The following is an 18,300-nucleotide window of genomic DNA, read 5'->3' on the forward strand; positions in this document are numbered from 1 at the left end:
GCTCAGGGACCCTCCCTCCTTCCAGGATCCTGTGCCAGGAGGACCCCATTCAGCAGACCGCGGTGGCTGTGGGTGTCAGACACCCTGCCTGCTCAGGGGCTGGTGCTTACCCCTATGGGCGGGACAGCAGCTACCGTTTTCTAAGCCTCAGCTAGTGCCAGGGGCTGTGCCGAGCGCTTTTCCTGTGCTCTCCCACCGAGTGTGTGGACTCCGCAGCCCTCAGAGGCACGCACGATCACCACCTCCGCCTCCCAGATGAGGATGCGGGTCTGAGCGGCGAGCTACCTGCCTCTCTTCACGCGCCGGCCGGGAAGCGGAAGCGGGCTCCTGCGCTCTCTCGCCCTCTCCCTGCCTCCTCTGCAAGATGGGGCACTCGCACCACGCTGGTGCAGCAGGAAGGGCAGAAATCGGTCAGGCACCTGGCCCCAGCGGGCCCTACAAACCGTGCCCCCACTTCCTATCCAACAAGTCCAGCTGTCACAGCTGACAACCACGGTGTCATTCCCAGGCTGGGGCGACAGCCTTGCACTTCAGCAGAGAATCCCAGTGTCCCTGGTGGCATGTCTTAGGGATGACAGCGAGTGGCAGCTTAGGGATGGCAGTCTACTCGGACGGCTCATGGGGCTGCTGACCACAGACAGGCAGTGACGGGCTGAACAGCTGGCAGGGCCCGAGGCTGACGAAGCACCCGGGGGAGCCTCTGCCCGCGTCCTGCCTCTAAGTCCAGATTCTGCTCTTCACACTCGGGGATCTTCAGGAGCGGGAGCAGGGCGCCCGTGGAGGCCTGCGCATCACCTGTCAAGATAGACACTCTTACACAAAATACGTCTGTCCTCTGACCTCGGCCTAATGGTCTGGAAGGCCAGGCCGTGCGCTTCAGTGTCTCTGAGACGTGGAGTGTGGAGTCAGAAGACAGCGGCGTCTGGGGCACCTAGCATCCCACCTCGGGGCCTCATACCAGGCCTGGATGCACAGGTCAGCAGTGGTCACATCTGCCCCGCTCCCCACGTGCCCAGAAGTGTCACTTCAGCACGGGCGTCCTCCGGAGAAGCCCTGGTGTTCCCGAAAGTAGGGAGTCCCAAGTGTCTGCGCTGGGATCTAGGGTGGGAGGGTGCACAGGCTTCCAGCAGGCATTCCCCCGACCCTGCGGACCTCTTGCCCCACAGCAAAAGACATGGCCAGTCGGGGGCAGGGGAGGGCCTGGGCCCCTGATGCTGCTCAGGTCCCCTGAGGTGTTTGTTGTGAGCAAACCAATAAAAACTCATTAGAGACATGTCTTCAGAGGAGAGTCTCAGGTTGCATAGGTGCCAGGCCTCTAGGGACATCCCAGGGGGACAGAGTATGGGATTTAACATCAGGAAATCCAGGTCCAAGTCCCAGCTCTGCCACATGCAGGCTATGACAAGTGGCTTAGTGAATTCCTCTCTTGGGTCCCGTTTGTTCCTCTATAAAACGGAAGATTTTTCTGCCTGGAAGCGTGGGAGTGAGGAGTAAAGACCATGGGGCCGGGAAGAGCTTTGAACCCGACTTGCACAGACCCATCGGCTTCACTCTTACCGCAAAAGGCGGCGCACGCCAGTCACCCTAGCGACTCAGGAGGCTGAGGCAGGAGGATCCCAAGTTTGAGGTCAGCCTCAGCAACTTAGCAAAGCCATCTAAAAATAAATATAAAAAGGGTTGGGGATGTAGCTCACGGTAGAGGTCCCTGGGTTCAATCTCTAGTACAAAAAACCAGCCAAACTAAAAACGACCCTCTCTGTGACACCAGATCTCTTACTGTCTTTTCCAGTCCCAACCTGGTCACTGAGAGTGCCTGAGTCCTCATGGGCAGGGACTGTGCCTCCCACACCACCGAATCCCCAGCACTTAGCACAGTGCCTGGCGCCGTGAGCACCCAGTGACAGGCTGAAAGGACTGAGACGCGGAGTCATCGTCATGCCCCTCCCCACCCCTTCCATCTGCCCGACGGGCGCTCTCGAGCACCCCCCATTCATCAGAGGCCACGCTCAGGGCCGGGCTCTAGGAAGAGGGCGTCACTGTGGGACTAGGAAGAGAAGTGCCAGGGCATAGCTACGGGATGGAAGGAGGTGGCGGGGCGGATGCTGGAGGAGGGCACGACAGACGAGCCGGCCTGGAGATGAGGAGAGGGAAGACCTTCCAGAGGCAGAGCCAGGGAACACAAAGTCACAGGCGCTCAGCTCACTGTGGCCGAGTTCAGGGACATGGATGCGGTGCGTCAGGATGGGTGGGCAAGCCTGGGCAGGCCTTCAGTGTCCCCCTGCCTTGACCAGTGATTCTCAATGTGTGGTCCCTGGACCAGCAGCAGCAGCACTCCCAGGAAACTTGTTAAAAATGCAAATTTTAGGGCCCCTCCCCAGACCTACTAAGTCCGCAGTTCTGGAGGGAAGGCCGAACAGCCAGTATTTTAACCAGCCTCCCCGGGAGCGGATGACGCTGAAGGTTGAGAACCACGGCTTTCGGGTTCTTCAGGAGGCAATTAGGAGCCTCCTCGAGTTTTAAGAGGGAGGCAGGACCAGCACTCCACTTTAAGGTCATCTGGGCAGCTGGTGAGGATTGATCTGGGCGTCTGGGGAGGGGCCTGTAAAAGGCCGGCATCTGAAGGGGGTCTCCATGGACCCTCACCTCTAGCTGGACAGTTGCTGTGTGCTGCAGAACAATGTGGTTTCCCAGGTGAAAGCCCCCACCCCAGGAAGCCACAGACCCTGCGGGGCACAGAGCCTGTTGTCAGGGTGACCACCTGTCACTTGGAGGAAGGGGGCAGCATCCTACCAAGAGGTCAACGATGGGGAGCTGGTAGCCATGGCAACCTCCCCTCAGGTGGGGCAGGGAACAAGAAGAACGGATGCAGGTTGCTCCGAGAACCCCCATCCCAGGAGGAATCTACTGACCCCCGGCCCTCAGTGCCCCACTCTAGTCCAGCCTCTGTCTGTTTGGGCCCCAAGTGCCAATGTCCTCCCCTCCTTCTCCTCCTCAGTTTGCTCTGCATCCTCCTGGTCACAGCCTGAGGGCTGGGTTGTCTCCTGGGTTACAGCCTGGGCTTCAGTAGCTGCGGTGACCCCCCCTCCAGAGGACAGGGCCTCTCATTGGCCTTCACCTTCCTTTTCCAACCAGCGCAGGGGCAGCGACTCCTATGGGGGTGGTGACCCAGATCAGTAGTGGGGCCCTCCCACGATCTTCAGCTGGCACAGGGTGAGAAGAGGAACAGGACACACTGTCCCCTCCCACGCAGAAGGGCCTTCTTGCTGTTTTTAAGACTCTCAGGAAGAAAGCCCTGGGCAACTTGGGCCCAACTTGACCCTCAGGAGAGAGGAAGGCAAGAGAGCGCTGCACCCCCAAACCTGCTAGAGTGCAAAGTTCAAGGGCTCTAGAGTCCAACTGGTGTGGGTCAGTGTCCTGTGCTGATGCCGTTCACGTGGGCAGGTCTTGTCTCCCCACAAACCTCAGTGTCCTCATCTGCACACCAGAGACAACATCCATGTGATCAGGTCTGCGAGGAGATGCACCTGCCGGGCGGGCAGAGGCCCAGTGCCTGCCTGAGGCCTGCCCTGTTTCTCGGGGAGGGGGACAATGTCTGCTCCTGGGCGGCTTCTCCTTGCTGGTGGGACACCTTGTGGGGAAGAACAGCAGCCTTGGGGTCTGAAATGCCCCATAAATATTGGCTGCCGGTGCTGTTTTCACTACCAATCATCTGGCGATGGATGGAGGCCTGCTTGGTAAATCGCTTCCTCGGCTTAATTTATATCTGCTGTCGTTCCTCGTAGTCTTCGAGCACTACGTTCTGCGAGACGGATGCTTGCTGGAAAGCAGAAGCCACGTGCTTTCCAGTGTTCCTGCGGTGCCGACCAGTTTCCACAGGGTGCACCCAAGGATCTCGGCATGGAGGGGCGTCTTCGCTAAGCCAGCATGCCCAGCAGGCGAGGCAGACAGCCCTCCTCCCCGCCACCAGGGAGAGGTCCTTAGCCCAGCCCAGGGTGTCCCAGGTCCAGGACCCTGCGTGTCAGAGTCTCCGTGGGTGAGCAGGAGCTGAGTGGCAGCAGCAGGATCTGGGACCACAGGGAAGTCCCAGGGCCGCCCCTGCCCCTCCCACGGAGAGCTGATAATAGGAGTGGTTCTAATTATGCACTAATTGCTTTCTTCCAAGCAGCTTCTCTGGAGCCAAGGAGTTCAGAGTTCATGAATAAATGAAGAGGGAGGACGCGGGAAGGGATGTTTATTGATCCACGAATTTCAACGTGCCAGGCGTCTGCCCCACGAATCCTGAGGCATGCGGCAATGAACAGTTTGAATACAAACAAGCCAGTGCCCATGTGGTCACAGCCCGGGTCCCTCTCTACCAGCAACAAACAGATGGGGCGGGGCAGGAGGGGTAAAGGGAAAGTCACAAGAAGCATCCTCGACCAGCTTTGGGTCCCAGTCCCTCCACCACCCCTGACTCGCACTGTGTTCTCCAGCAAGTCACAGACTGTTTCTTGGGCTTTAGATTGACCTGCTCTGTGGTGTCAGGGTGGAAGTGACAGCTCACAGCCCGTGCAGAAAGCCCTGCTTTAGCACGTCTCTGAGGGAACCACAGAGCTAGAGTCCACAAGTTTGAAGTCAGCCTCTGCAACTTAGCGAGACCCTGTTTCAAAATTAAAAAAAAAAAAAAAAAAAAAAAAATTAAAAGGGCCAGGAGGTGGCTCAGAGGTAGAGTACCCTGCGTTCAATCCCTAGTACCAAAACAAACAAACAAGCAAACTGGGCTATACCGGGTGCACCACCCCTCCATCCAAATACCTCATTCTCTAAGAGGCTGGAGACTGCAGGGGGGTGGTGGGAGGGCACCATGTTTGATGACACTCTGTGCAGTGGGACACCTGGTGGTCAGATGCCTGCTCTGTCACTCCCTGGTGGGCTGGGAGGCCCCCGGGAAGGCACTGAAGTCTCCTGAGCCTCAGGCTGCTCCATCTGCCGAATGGGAGCCACCAATGCTGCGCTGTGCAGGTTCGCCCCGGGCAGCTGGCGTGCTTAGCCTCGAGCCGGGCACACAGTAAGTGTCTGGGGAGTGGTAGCTGGAGCGCCAACATTGCCAGCAGCCTTCAAGTGGACTCTCGCCTGCATCACACATGGCAGCGGGCTGGGGTGTGGTTCCGGGGTACAGTGCTCGCCTAGCATCAGTGAGGCCCTGGGTTCCATCCCAGCACTGCGAGGAGAAAAGAAAAGGAAGGAAGCAGGGGAGGTGGCAGAAGAAAGAGAAGGAGGAAGAGGAGGAGGAAGGAGGTGGAAAAGAAAGAAAGGGAAAAAAAGAGAGCTTCTAAAATACAGAGAAGTCAAGTGATTGCCCAACACCATGCATGCTCCACTCGTGTCCCCAGGAGTTGATACATCGCAGGTATCCGTGAATAATGTCCAGAATTACAGAAACAGGGAGGGAAAACGAAGCCGGGTCTGGAGGTGCATGCCTGCAATCCCCCCTATTTGCCTGTAATCCCAGTTACTGGGGAGGCTGAGGAAGAAGGATCATAAATTTGAGGCCAGCCTGGGCAATTTAGTGAGACCCTAAAAAAAAAAAAAGCTCAGCAGTAGAGAGCTTGCCTGGCAGGTGTAAGGCTTAGGTTTGATCTGTGTACCAGGAAAACAAAAATAATAAAGCATAAAAACCGGCCCTGCTTCTACCGAACAAGGTGGACTGATGAAAGAACTAGACTAAAATTGCCTTCAAGGCCACCGTGAAGTGCTGGGTCTGAGGGAGCGCCGGACTCCTCGCCTCCAGAGTGGCCAGGACCAGGCTGGACGGGGTGGGCAGGAGTCCCTGGTGTGCACTTGCTGCAGGAAGAACTTTCACCCCTTGGTGGTTTCCACCGAGTGAGGAGAGCTGGCCTTTGGCCTCTTAGACCCTGTTCCACCCCTGCCTTGCTGGGTGACTCTGGGCAAGGGACTTCAGTTCTTGGACCCCTGCTGCTGCCTGGAGTAAGGGCTCTGGGCCTCAGATTCAGCTGTGCCCACCTTGGCAGGGCATGGCGAGGCTGAACAGCCCAGGTACAGGCGTCCCCACGGGACGAAGCCTGTCCGAAGAGCTCAGTGAAACTTCTCCATTAGACAACACCCCGTGAGACCCTGAGGTCCATTTACATATGGGGAAAAGAGAGTCCCCAAGAGGGGCAAGGGCTTGCCCAAGGTCACAGAGCCAGTTCCCAGCAGAGCTAGGCCTGCTTGGGAACCAGGTCGAGCAGGGCCCCTGTCCAGACTTGGGCTCCCTGGGGGTATGAGATGCTTGAGTTGATAAGCTCACGACCTTCCACATACCCAGGCCATCCTGATCATGGCTTGAGGACTCTGGGGGCCTGAAGCTCCCCTCCTCCGGTGCTTCATGGTGGCTCTGAGGCTGCCTAGTACCAGCGAGCGAGGTGTGTCAGAGGACAGGGAGGGCCGACCTGCCTTCTGGGCCCACCTGGCCGGCCCTCCATGCCAGGGCTGGCTGCAGAGGCCTTGGAACGGATCCAGGGGCCCAGGACCAGAGCACTATTTGTCAGCTTTGCATGGTGGCGGCAGGCTCATCTCCATGGCAACGGTGCAGTGTGAAGGCATCCTGGCATCATTAGGGAGCGCGCCGAGTAGTATAAACAGAGGCTGCAGTAGATTACACGCCTATTATGAGCAGTCTCAGGCTCTGAGCACTGGTAATTATGCCTAATTGTGCATTTAATTGTGTAATTGAAAACCCACATCTCTGGTTCAGGCTGGGGCTGCAGAACCAACCCCCCCACCAAAGAAAGGAGGCTTAGGAGCCACCCTTACTGTGGAAATCTCAGGGCCGTCTTTCCTTCACGGGCGGGGAGTGGCCAGGACAGGCAGGAGGGGAGAGTCCCTGTACACTTCCATTTCCCTGCTTCCTGGGTCAGGAGCGCAGCCAAGTCCTGGGATTTGGGGAGGGGGTAGGAGGGAGCAGGCTGAAGGCAAAGAGGCAGGCGAGAGCATGAAATGTCCACGTTTCCATTACTTATAGATAGCATCTCCCACTATTGGCACTGTCCTTTCAAGACCTAGAACCAGCAGTTGGTGGTTCCAGGGACCTGGGTCATCATTAGATGCTCCACATGTCCAAGTAGTCACCCAGCCTCCCACAGATCCTCAGTCACTGCCCCAGACAGGTAACTCACCACGCGGTCGTCAGCCCCTCCCTCTGCAGAGCCCCTGGAGAGTACAAAACACACTGCTGGAGTTCAACTCCCTCCTCCACTTCACAGACTGGGAAAATGAGGCCCAGAGAGGGTCAGGCCGCTCAAAGCTACAGAGCGACTAAACCTCGGCACTCTAAGTTGCAAATGAGGGCATACCCTACCCAAGGTGACTCAGCACCTAGAATTGTGACAGGTGCTTTGTGGAGCTTCATGCACATTTACTGGGTAGGGTCAGCTGTGACAATGCTGGGAGAATCAGTACTTCCGGAGTTTGGGGAGCTCATCTGCAGGGCAGAGGTTAATGGTGAGCCAGAGCCTCCCAGTGCTGAGTCTCTGTGGCCTGAGGCTTGATTTCACACCAAATATGCCACATGGGCTTGTGGGATAGGGACAGTGCAGAGACTCACAGAGACAGAAGAAAGAAGTGTCACTTGAGTCCTTGAAAACCTGACCCCCAGGTGTGAAGCCCTGGGCAGGTCCTCAGAGGCCTCCTCTCCCCAGGCCCTGGTATCCATCAGTCACCTGCCTGCAGCCAGGGGACAATGAGGTAGCCACGCTGCCTCTGCCTGCGAAGGGAGGTTGCTGGCTGCTGGCCTGAGCTGGAAGGGTCCCTCTAGAGAAGCAGAAAGCAGCCGGGAGAGGGCCATGCCCCATCCCGCGTTCCCTCTTAGTGAGCCCTGTGCCCACGTCTCCCTGCGTCATTTCAGGTCACACGCAGCACAGTGCCGGGAGGTGGCTGCTGTCATCATTCCCATTTTACAGATCAAGGGACAGCAAGGCCAGGGGCACGAAGATTCAACAGAACGGCCGCTCCACCTTGGGCCTTGCCCTGGCTGAGAGAATGCGAGCGTTTCGCGCTCCTGCTCTGCATAGGCACTACCCTGAGGCAGATCATGACCCTGATTCAGAGGAGTGCAGGGGGCAGGGGGAGGTTCAGGGCCCCTGAGCTGGAACTCAAACCCTCTCAGTCTGCCTCCTTGCTCCCGCATGGGCCAGCTGCTGAGAGGCAGGGGCCAGGAGGCCAAGGTAACCCATAGAAGCCTGCAAACACAGCTCACAGCTCTCCTAAAACCTGGGTGCTCGCTCTCCCTCCCCGCTGGCAGAAGTGTTCCAGGGATGTTTGCGTTGCTGCCTGAGGCTCCCCCTCGTCTCCAAAGCCATCAGCATGCCTCTGCAGGCTAGGGCAGGAGAAGGTCAAGGCCAAGGTGCTGGGACAGGCCAGCTCCACCCACACAGTCTGGAATTAGTTTTTTGTTTTTTTTTTTTTTAAAAAGAGATCTCTGGTCTCAGTCTGTCCTCCCGTCACTCACCCTCCTTAAAATTAGTGGAGAGAATATGTTCTAGTGATCAGATCTGATTCTCTCTGCTTGGATCAGATTTTACGAATCCTTTCCCCTTAATGACTTATCTGAGACCCAGACTATATTCCGGTTTCCTTGGTAACAATTCATTTCATTCTTCTGAGCCTCGGTATACCCACCAGTAAATGGGTATCAAACCCACACCTATCTCGGAGTTGTCATGCCAGTTGGGAAGTTGTCCACACGGGGTAGCTGCTTCCCTCGGTGGCTTTCTCTCCATTTGTATCATGGCTCCATTTAGCCCCACACTGAGCTGAGGGTTGGCGACGGGGAGAGGAGGCCTGTGAACAGCAGCTCAGATGATCTGGCACCTGGTGAGACCTGCCATGTCTGGAGAAAGACTTTGATTTCTCCACCTGCTCCAGCCCAGCATGCCCCCCACCCCACAGCGGGATCAACGGGGCACACAGGGCAGCAGAGGCAGAGGACCAGGTCTGGGTGTGAATCCTCATTCCGTACCCACCATTTATGGACAGGCCAGATGGTATCAAGGGACAGTGCCAGGCTCACAGCAGACATCAAACAGAAGGGCATTCCTGTTTCCTGAGTCCCACATTTTCCACATAAAGAAATACAGACATGGGTTGGGGTATAGCTCAGTGGTAGAGCACTCGCATGTGCAAGGCCCTGGGTTTGATCCCTAGCAGCACAAAAATGAAAGTAATAGTAATAATAATAATAATAATAATAATAATAATAATACAGAAGTGATGATCTGGAGTGTTTATGGGAATGACCTTGATCACGAAGACCTCTAATCGAGGGAGAGATGGGCTGAGGTGACTTGTCCAAGACTTAGAGCAGATAACACCTGGCCATAGGAGGTGCTTCCCTGGGCTTGGCACCATGCTTGGCACAGTCAGGGCATCGTCTCACTGAATCACCCAAACTGCCAAGTGGCGTTCTGACTACTTCTGAGGTAAGGAGGTAGTGGTTCAGAGAGGGTGAGGAATTTCCCAGAAGTCACAAAGCAAGGCAGCAGAATCTGCCTAACCACAGAATTGTGCTCCTGACTCCTGTGCCAACATTCAGAACACCTGTCATTTACAGGATCCCGATTTAAAAGTTATCTACCTGCAAATGAGGGGGACCAGGGCCATCCCGGACCCCTGCCTCATGAGGGCTGCTTGAGGGCCATCTGGCCTCAGTCCGTCCACCTGCCCAGGGAGGTGATGCCCCCAGCTGCATGCCATCTGAAGGGGACTGAGAAACAGAAGGGGTCAGTGTCCTGGACAACTTCATCTCCTGACTCTGAAGTCCAGCCCAAGGACCCCAAGCACCAGCACAGAGCCAGATTCCTGCGAGGATCCACGAGCTCAGAGACACAGCTGCTTCTGAGTGCAGGCACCCGCCGGAGCCAGCTCCCTCTGGCCTTCACCATCACTATCGCTAATAACGACATCAATCAGGGTGACCACGTTTCACACCATTACTCCCAGCTCAGCTGGAAGTGACATATTTCCCCCTCACCCACTCACCACCTTCAGAACATAAAAGAGCTTTCTAGAAGGGAAACAGAAAGACACTTTTTTTCCTGAGTACCTACTATGTGCCTGGCACCTGGCTAAGGAAAGTCCCTTCTCTGCCTCTGCAAACGGAGATGACTCTCCTCTCCACAGAGGAAGGAGCTGGGGCCCCAGGAGTGAATGCACGTGTCCAAGGTCACACATAGAGGGGACAAAAACAGTGATGTATTACTGAGTGCTGGCGTCACAGGGCCAAAGCACAATGGGTGGTTACTGCTGAAACATTATCCTTTTCACTTTCAGTTGGGGAAACTGAGGCTTGGCCCTCTCTGAGGTCCCACATTGGTCTCATGGAAGCAGCCGAGGGGCATAGGGTGAGGTCGGCTCCCTTTCAGGCAGAAGAGGGCTGCATCCTGTTTCCGTCACTAACTAGCTTTGTGACCTCAGGAAAACCTCATCACCCCTCTGAACCTCAGTGTCCCCACCTGAAAAAGGGGATCATAAAAGGGGCGATCCCCTGTGTGGAGTTATGGTAATCGGAAGGATAAAAGCAGTACGATCGCTAAGCGTTTATTGATCGTTAACACGTGTCGGGCACTCGGCCAAGCCCTCTACATATGTGAGCTCATTTGGTTAAATGAGGTAATGCGTATAAAGTGCTTAGCACAGGACTCCTGCAATGGGAGGGATAATGACGCTGATAAAGAAACTGATGACAACACCCTGGGGCAAATGACCCTGGTCCAGCCCCTTCCAGGAAGAACAGAGTGGCCTACAAAGTTTCAGGAAGGAGGTGGATTCAGGTTGGATGGGAGAGAAAAATGGCAACATATAAAACTTAGGAAGTAGTTAATAATGTCAAAATGATAGAGCACGTGGATCTGGGGAGGCAAGGGACCGGAGAGGTTCTAGGGAACAGAACCAGAGCAAGGGGCAACGAGACCTCCGCGCCAGCCCACATGTCAGCCCAAGTCCCAGACAGGCAGAGCTGACAGCAACCGCAGGGGCTGGGCCATTGCTTCTTCCCATTTATAGGTGGAAAAGCCAAGTCTGATGGTGAGACAGACACTTGCCCAAATCTGCAGGATGCCAGCAGCAGAGCAGGGCTTGGCCCAGGCCTCCTGCCTCCCAATTCAGTGCCCAGCTACCTGCTGCTTCCCACAAAAGACAGTGCAGGGGGCACCTGGAGTGTTTGGGCAGTGTTTGGAGTCCCTGGGAAGACACTCACGTTATGAATCATTAAGATAATAATGAAGAGCTACAGTTTATTGAGTGCCCTCTGTTCCTGGAGCAGCACTAAATTCATCACATGGGCTTAATTCCCACAAGAACCCTAAGAGTTAGTGACTGTTAATATTATTTAACAGATGACAGAACTGTAGTTTAGAGAGGGTGAGCAACTTTCCCAAGATTACACAGCCAGGAAGTGACAGAGTTGGATCCAAACTCTCAAACTCTGGAAATTTAGTACTCCCCTACTCTGGTCCACCTGAGTGACACCTATGGCTTCACACTACTGTCCCTACTGCTTCTTCTGACTCCCCTACCCACCTCACGCCCTACTCCCTCACCCAAAGCAAGGCTAGCCAATACAGAAGAGGTTTAGAATTGACCTGCTTCGTTGTAATGCCTAAATTCCATTCAAAAAAGAAAAATGACACCGTTTCTCAAGTTTTCTGCTGAAAAATATTTAACAGCCTCTTTTATCCCTCAGTCCATTGGATAAGAAAAACAAGTCTCCCTTTTCCCTTCAAGCTGGTGAATTCAGAATCCCAGGAGCATATTTTGGAAGCTGCCAGGCAGTGGGGACTCCAGAGGCTTAGTGACAGCTGGAGGGACCCTCTCTGTAATCAGCTCAGACAGAGCTACAAAGCCAAGAGGACAATTTCCAAGTTCCTCCTCGGAGCACCTCCCAAGTGATCTCCTGTCACCCATACAAGCTGCCCAAGTCACCTAGCCAGGACATTGGAGAGGTAGAATCCCACCTAGGTCCCAGCCCACTCCAGAGGCAGCTGTTGGTGGAAGAATGGGCTCAGCTTAGCAGGAGAGAGCTCTGGGGGTAGGGGGACTCCTCTGCCACTTTCACACCTCTATAGGGCAGTAAGCACCTCCCTAGGTGCCCCAGACATACCAGGGTCACAACTACTTATTTTATAATTAAGAAGGCAACAGAGGGTCAGGCACGGTGATGCATACCTATAATCCCAGCAAACTGGGAGGCTGAGAGAGGAGGATCACAAATCCAAGGCCAGCCTGGGCAATTTAGCAAGGCTCTGTCTCTAAATTAAAAATAAAAAGGGCAGGAAAATAGGGTAGAATGCCCCTTGGTTCAACTCCCAGTACCATGAAAAAATAAATAAATAAATAAGGGCTAGGGATGTAGCTTAGTGGTAGAGTGAGTGCTTGCCTAGCGTACGTGAAGCTTGGGTTCGAGCCTCAGTACCACAAAAACAAACAAACAGAAAACAACCTAGTTTCTAGCTTAAAAATTTTTAATTAACAAACCCAGAAAAAGAATCTTTTGGGTTTCAACATTTCTTGGCATTTCATGTTCCACAAAATAAAGAAGAGTGTTTCTACTATGATCCAGGAATTGCCAAATAACTGATTTGTTCATTTATTTTGCAAATATTAATGGAGTGCCAGGCACTGTTCCAGCTGCTGGGGATTTAGCAGGGAACAAAACAGACAATCTCTGCCCTTCTGGAGTTTCCATTCTACCTGATCATTATTAATCTCCCCTGCAATCCTCAAGAATGAACACTTAATGGTCAGGCAGACCCAGTCTGCTCAGTCTCCCACAGCAGGGGGCTGGGAGGGTGACAATCTTCAGAGCTGCTTCTAATGTTGCCCAAGAGGACAGGTTTGTGGGTGGCATGTTAGGGGCTGGTGTACCTAAGTGGAGGGAGTAACATTTTGGGGGCGGGGTGTCCAGACCCAAAAGCTTTGCTCTGTCATCTTTGCACCTATGGAGAATCACACCTAGATGGAGCCTAGCAATAAGGGAGGCTCAGCGTCCTTCCGTTTGCACTCAAGGGGCTTTCCACCGAGAGAAGAAACAGTCTCAAAGCCCCTAGTTGGGGCTGAGATTGTGGCTCAGTGGTAGAGCGATTCCCTTGCACGTGCAAGGCACTGGGTTCAATTCTCAGTACCACATATAAAAAAATGAATAAAACAAAGGTCCATCAACAACTTAAAAAAAAAAAAAAGAAATATTAAAAAAAAAAAAAAAAAGCCCTTAGTTGTTGGAGGAGACACTGGTCTCTCCTTATCCACTCTCCCAAATTCACCCGCCAGGGTCTCTCTTGAAGGGCACAGCTGGTTCCCCTCAGCCTCCAAATTCACTCCTCTGTCCTCCCTGAGACAAGAAACCTGGGTTCTTAAAGCTGGGGCAGGCACGGGGTCCCCAGTGCTCTGATCTTTCCCGGGGCACCTAGAAGAGAGCTGGTCTGTCTGGCCCCACCCCTGGTGATCTAGTGGATCGGAGGACTGCTGGAACCTGGGTAGCCACAGTGGCCAGGCCAAAGCAGGGAGGGTGGTTCAGCGCCTGGTTAACTCATGCTGGCCCAAGACCAGGCTGCTGCTAGTGACCCTCTCCAGCGAGGTGGCTCCGCATTCCAAGCAGCCCAGTCCAGTCGGGAGGGTGAAGGGAGGCAGAAACAGCACAAAGGAGTGTTGAGCGTTCTTGGAGTCCACGATCCCAACACACAGATGAACACTGACCAGAAACTGACGCACCAAAGAGAAAGCCGGAGAGACACACACCGGAGCAGAGACTTTGCGAAACACTCGCGCAGGGGCGGAGACCCGAAGCAGACCCGGAGCCGGGGAGACGCACGCGAACCACCATCTGGAGGGAAACACGCGGCAGGACCACCGGTCCACGGACACACCCCCGGCCCCAGGAGAGCCACCGAGCCCCAGCGCAGCCCCAACCGGAGTCCGCTCGTCCAGTGGCGGCCGGACGCTCGGAGCCCCCGGCGCGGGGCGGCCCCGGGCCGGGCACAGGACGCGCTGGACCGTGCGCGCTGTGCCGGGGGAGCGCGGGGCACCGCGGCGACAAGCGCACACAAAGAGACAGCCCGGCCAGCAGAGCAGGCTCCGCCCGTCCGCTGCGCGACTCGGAGCACCCCCGCGCGGCGCGCCCCGCACACACGCGGCCAGCAGCCCTCCGCGCGCCCGGACCCGCCCCGCCGCCCCACCCCGCGCGGCCGCCCGGCGAGCTCACCAGCTGCAGGCAGCAGAAGGCGACCAGCGTGCAGCGCCCGCTGCACTTGCCCATGGCTCCGGGCCGCGCCGACCGCCGCCGGCGCCCCTCTCGCTCCGCGGCCGCCGCTCCTCGCGCCGCGCGGGCTCCGCGGCCTCCCGCTGGCGCCCCGGGCGGCGGGGCCGGGCGCCTAGGGCCGGGTCCGGGGGCGCCGGGTCCCCAGGGCTGGGGCCGGCCGGCCTCGCTGCGAGTCCATGGTCCGCCGGCGCTGGTCTGCCGGCGCGCCTCCTTTGTCTGCGGCCGGCCGTCAGGCTCACCCCTGCCCCGGGCGGCGGGCGGCAAGCGCAGGGCGGGCGGCGCGGGCACCGGGCGCGGCGCGGCGCAGCACTGCCCAGCTGGGGCAGCCGCCCGGGCGCTCGGCGGCCGCCGCTTCCCGGCCCACCACGTGGCTCTGCCGCCGCCGCCGCCGCCACCGAGCAGAGAGGGGAGGGGAGGGGCGGGGCGGGGCGGCCGCGGGAGGGGGACGCGGAGGGAGGGGGAGGTGCGGGAGAGGCCGGCAGAGGGGAGAGTGCAGCTGACAGCCCTGGGTCGAGTCCCGACTCCGCCGCTCACTTGCGGTGTGACCTTGAACAAATCTCATCACCTCTCTGGACCTCGGTGTTCTCAGGAACAAAGTACGAATAGCCTCGGTGTCCGCGAGATGCTGGAGCATTTCTCCCGCACCCTGCCTCTAAGGTCCGGGGCCTCCAGTTTAACTCTACTTTCATTTCTGTTCTCAGATCTGCTCCTCATCCCAGAATCCCTCCCAAGTGCCTGGCCCTGAATTCTTCCCTCTTTCCTTTTCCTGCCATTTATTGAGCCTGGCTGCAGGCACACTCCTGGTCTTGGAAGCTCCCAAGGAGCTTCATAGCCCAGGGACCCGACAGACAGCTTCCAAGAGGAGGCCAGTGAGTGGGTGGTGGCAGAGGTCTGTCCAGGACCCTCTGGTGAGCCTCTCACCCAAGTTGGACCCAGGAGGCAGTCAACAGGTTTGCCAGCAAAGTGACCTTCTTCAAGCCACTTCCAAAGGCACCCGAAGTGAATATCCCAAGTCCACTTCATCACTCTTGCTGGTACCCGACTTCATGTGTTCAACTTGGTGGTCAGCATCACCAGGGGTTCCCTAGGGCACCCTCCAGGCTTCCCTATCCCATCTGACCTGTCACTGAGTTCTGTGGACTGTACTTTGTAACCAGTATTTATGAAATGCCAGGAGCCAGGCTCTCCACTGGGGATGGGGCAATGAAGCAGAAACGGCCTCTGCCCTCACAGAGCAGTCCAGTGAGGGATTGTCATTAAAGCAAGTAAATACCTAGCTGCATAATTACAATTCTAATAATTGCCTTAGCAGATAACAAAGTAAAAGAGAGAATAAGAGAGGCACAATTTAGGCTCAGAGGCCAGGATGAGAGAAGAGCAGGAGGGAAGGAGCGGAGTAGAGTTCTGGAAGGCCTGTCTGGGGAGGCTGAGGGAGGAGGGTCAGGAATTCAAAGCCAGCCTCGGCAATTTAGCAAATCTCTAAGCAACTCAGTGAGACCCTGTCCCTAAATGAAATATAAAAAAGGGCTGGGGATGTGGCTCAGTGGTTGAGTGCCGCTGGGTTCAATCCCCAGTACCAAAAAAAAAAAAAAAAAAAAGAGAGAGTTCTGGTAGGACCAGGCTGGTGGTGTACCTATAGTCCCAGCTATTTAGGAGGCTGAGGCAGGAGGATCACTTAACCAATTAGCTCAAGACCAGCCTGGGCTCTGTCTCAAAAGTGAAACAAACCAAAAAGAGTGTTCTGGTAGTGTCTCCCTCTCTCCTTGGTACAAAGGATTGACTCCAAGGGCTCTTTAGCAATGAGCTGCATCCCCAGTCCTTTCTCATTTTGAGACAGGGTCTTCCTAAGTTTCCCAGGCTGACCTCGAACTTGGGATCCTCCTGCCTCAGCCTCCTGAGTTGCTGGGACTACAGGCGTGCACCACTGTGCCCTGCCGTTATACCCTCCTGATTCAGAAGGCAGGATGGTATTGACTAGGTTAAGACCCATGTTCTGGTTCTGGACCAGAACAGTCCACATACCTGTTCAGCAGTTTTTGCTGCTTACATAGTCAGCACTTGAATGCATCACTGCCTTCTCCCAGGACAGGGCGAATAATTGCAGGTGAAACAAAAGTGCAAGGCTCCTTGTTAGACAATTGAGACTTTCAAGTTGGCAAGACAGCAGGGCGTGAAAGCACGCTTGGTGAAGACCCTGTGCTTGTACCCGTGAAGCCAGCCCGCCTTCTCCCGGGACTATTGAAATGCTCTCTTCAAGTCTCCCTTTTCCACCAGTTCCTCAGCGTGCCACTTTGTATTTTGAAACTCACAGGAGCCAGGTGTGGTGGTGCAAACGTGTAATCTCAGTGGCTTAGGAGGCTGAGGCAGGAGGATCGTGAGTTCAAAGCCAGCCTCAGCAAAAGCGAGGCGCTAACCAACTCTGTGAGCTTCTCTAAATAAAATACAAAATAGGGCTGGGGATGCAGCTCAGCGGTCAAGTGCCCCTGAGTTCAATCCCTGATACCGCCCCACGAAAAAGAAAGACCCTGTCGTAAATGAAAAATAAAAAGGGCTGGGATACGGCTCTGTGGCAAAGCACCTCTGACTTCAATCCCCAGTACCCACCCAGAACAAAAATAAACAAAATACACAGGACACTTTTCTGAGTTGAACACCCTACATGTGCTGAGCTTCCCACTTGGAATAATAAGCTGAGATAACAGTGGGAACTTTTCTCAGCCATGCTTGGTGAGTAACAGCTGTGACCAACCAGGTTCTGTGGCTAGCCAGGCTTCCAGAAGTCTGTGAAGTCCCGAAATAATATGCAAAGCGTATGTGAGCAGATGTGCTTTTTCCGGGGAGAGGGTCCACAGCTTTCATCAGATTCTCCAAGGAGTCAGTTTCCCAGGAAAGAAAAACCAGCCCGCAGAGGCTTAGCCCAGATGTAACCATTCTCTAAAAGATCCTTGGGGCCTCTTCCAGAACAAGTCTCTGCCAGTTCCCTCTGTGAGGCTAACAGTGCGATTCTGTAAGAGTAATAAGAGTAATAATTTATGGAGTGCTTACTCTGAGCCAGGCACTTGACACATATTATCTCATTTAATCCTGACAACAACAGTGGATTCTGCTGGGGCTCTGCCCCCGTGCCAGGCTCTCCACTGTATCACATCCTGCTTGTGAAACCCCGTTAAGACCTGGCTGCCTCACTTGGAAGCCTGACTGTGGGGCCATGGATGGCCTGTCTGACAGCTGCCCAACTGACCTCTGCCCCAGTCATTCCCGCTTAGTCCGCGTCCTGCTGGGACGGGTCCCCGCTCCTGCCGCCTCTACACTGCCTTGCTCTGAGCATGTTCTTCTCTCTACCTGAACGTACCTCCCATCCTCCCTGCTTCAGGGTCCCACAGACCTTGGGTCATCATCACCTGCAAATGCAGGGCTCTAGGGGGAAGGGATCCGTTGTCGGAACGGATGGACCATCTCTGGCAAGAGGTCGGAGGGTTAGGTACTAGGGATGATATTAGGGGACTCGTGCCGTCACCACCAGGGATGGAGCAGGGGTGTGGGGAAGATGGAGCAGGTTTGGGGATAAAGGACAGAGATGGTTCAGAACATGCCCTCGTTTCCTGGGTGAAGGAGGGATCATGATCAGCCCTGAGGGAGGCCTGGTGGGTGTGACACAGGGACATTAAGAAGTCCCAAGTCCCCTCCCTCCCCTACACCAAGGCGAGGCAGAGTCTGCAGCACCCCACTCTGTAGGCTTCTGAGAAAGTTCACTGGTAAGATAGCTGAATGTTAAAATGATAATTTCCCCTTCTTTCAAGTGGGAGGAGTGAACAGGCTCGCTAATTACAGCTGCTGGGACGTTTTCTGTCACCCGCTCTGCACACCAGCTGGGTGTCTTGACAATTCAATTCAGTTCTGACACTAACTGCCAGGAGTCAGCGTAGCTCCCACAGGTTGGGACCGTCTTTACTTCAGATGCCAGGCCCTGGTCGCGGGCCGCCCACCCACACCTCTGACTCCCAGGCTGT

General features: G+C 55.5%; 1 protein-coding gene across 2 annotated transcripts in view; it reads right to left on the reverse strand.

Moving 5' to 3' along the window:
- NKAIN1 (sodium/potassium transporting ATPase interacting 1) overlaps positions 1–14,873 on the reverse strand; it is a 42,264-nt gene extending 27,391 nt beyond the window's left edge. The window contains exon 1 of one of the 2 annotated variants that reach the window (XR_013759856.1): positions 14,234–14,873. Coding sequence is in view for 1 of the 2 variants with exons in the window: in XM_079115069.1 (XP_078971195.1) it covers positions 14,234–14,287 (54 nt within the window). In the remaining variant the exon portion in view is untranslated. The remainder of the gene's footprint in view (positions 1–14,233) is intronic. The other variant, XM_079115069.1, reaches the window with a different exon arrangement.
- Positions 14,874–18,300: the final 3,427 nt, after the last annotated feature.

This window comes from Sciurus vulgaris (genome assembly GCF_902686455.1).
Source record: "Sciurus vulgaris genome assembly, chromosome: 1".
Classification (NCBI taxonomy): Eukaryota; Metazoa; Chordata; class Mammalia; order Rodentia; family Sciuridae; genus Sciurus; species Sciurus vulgaris.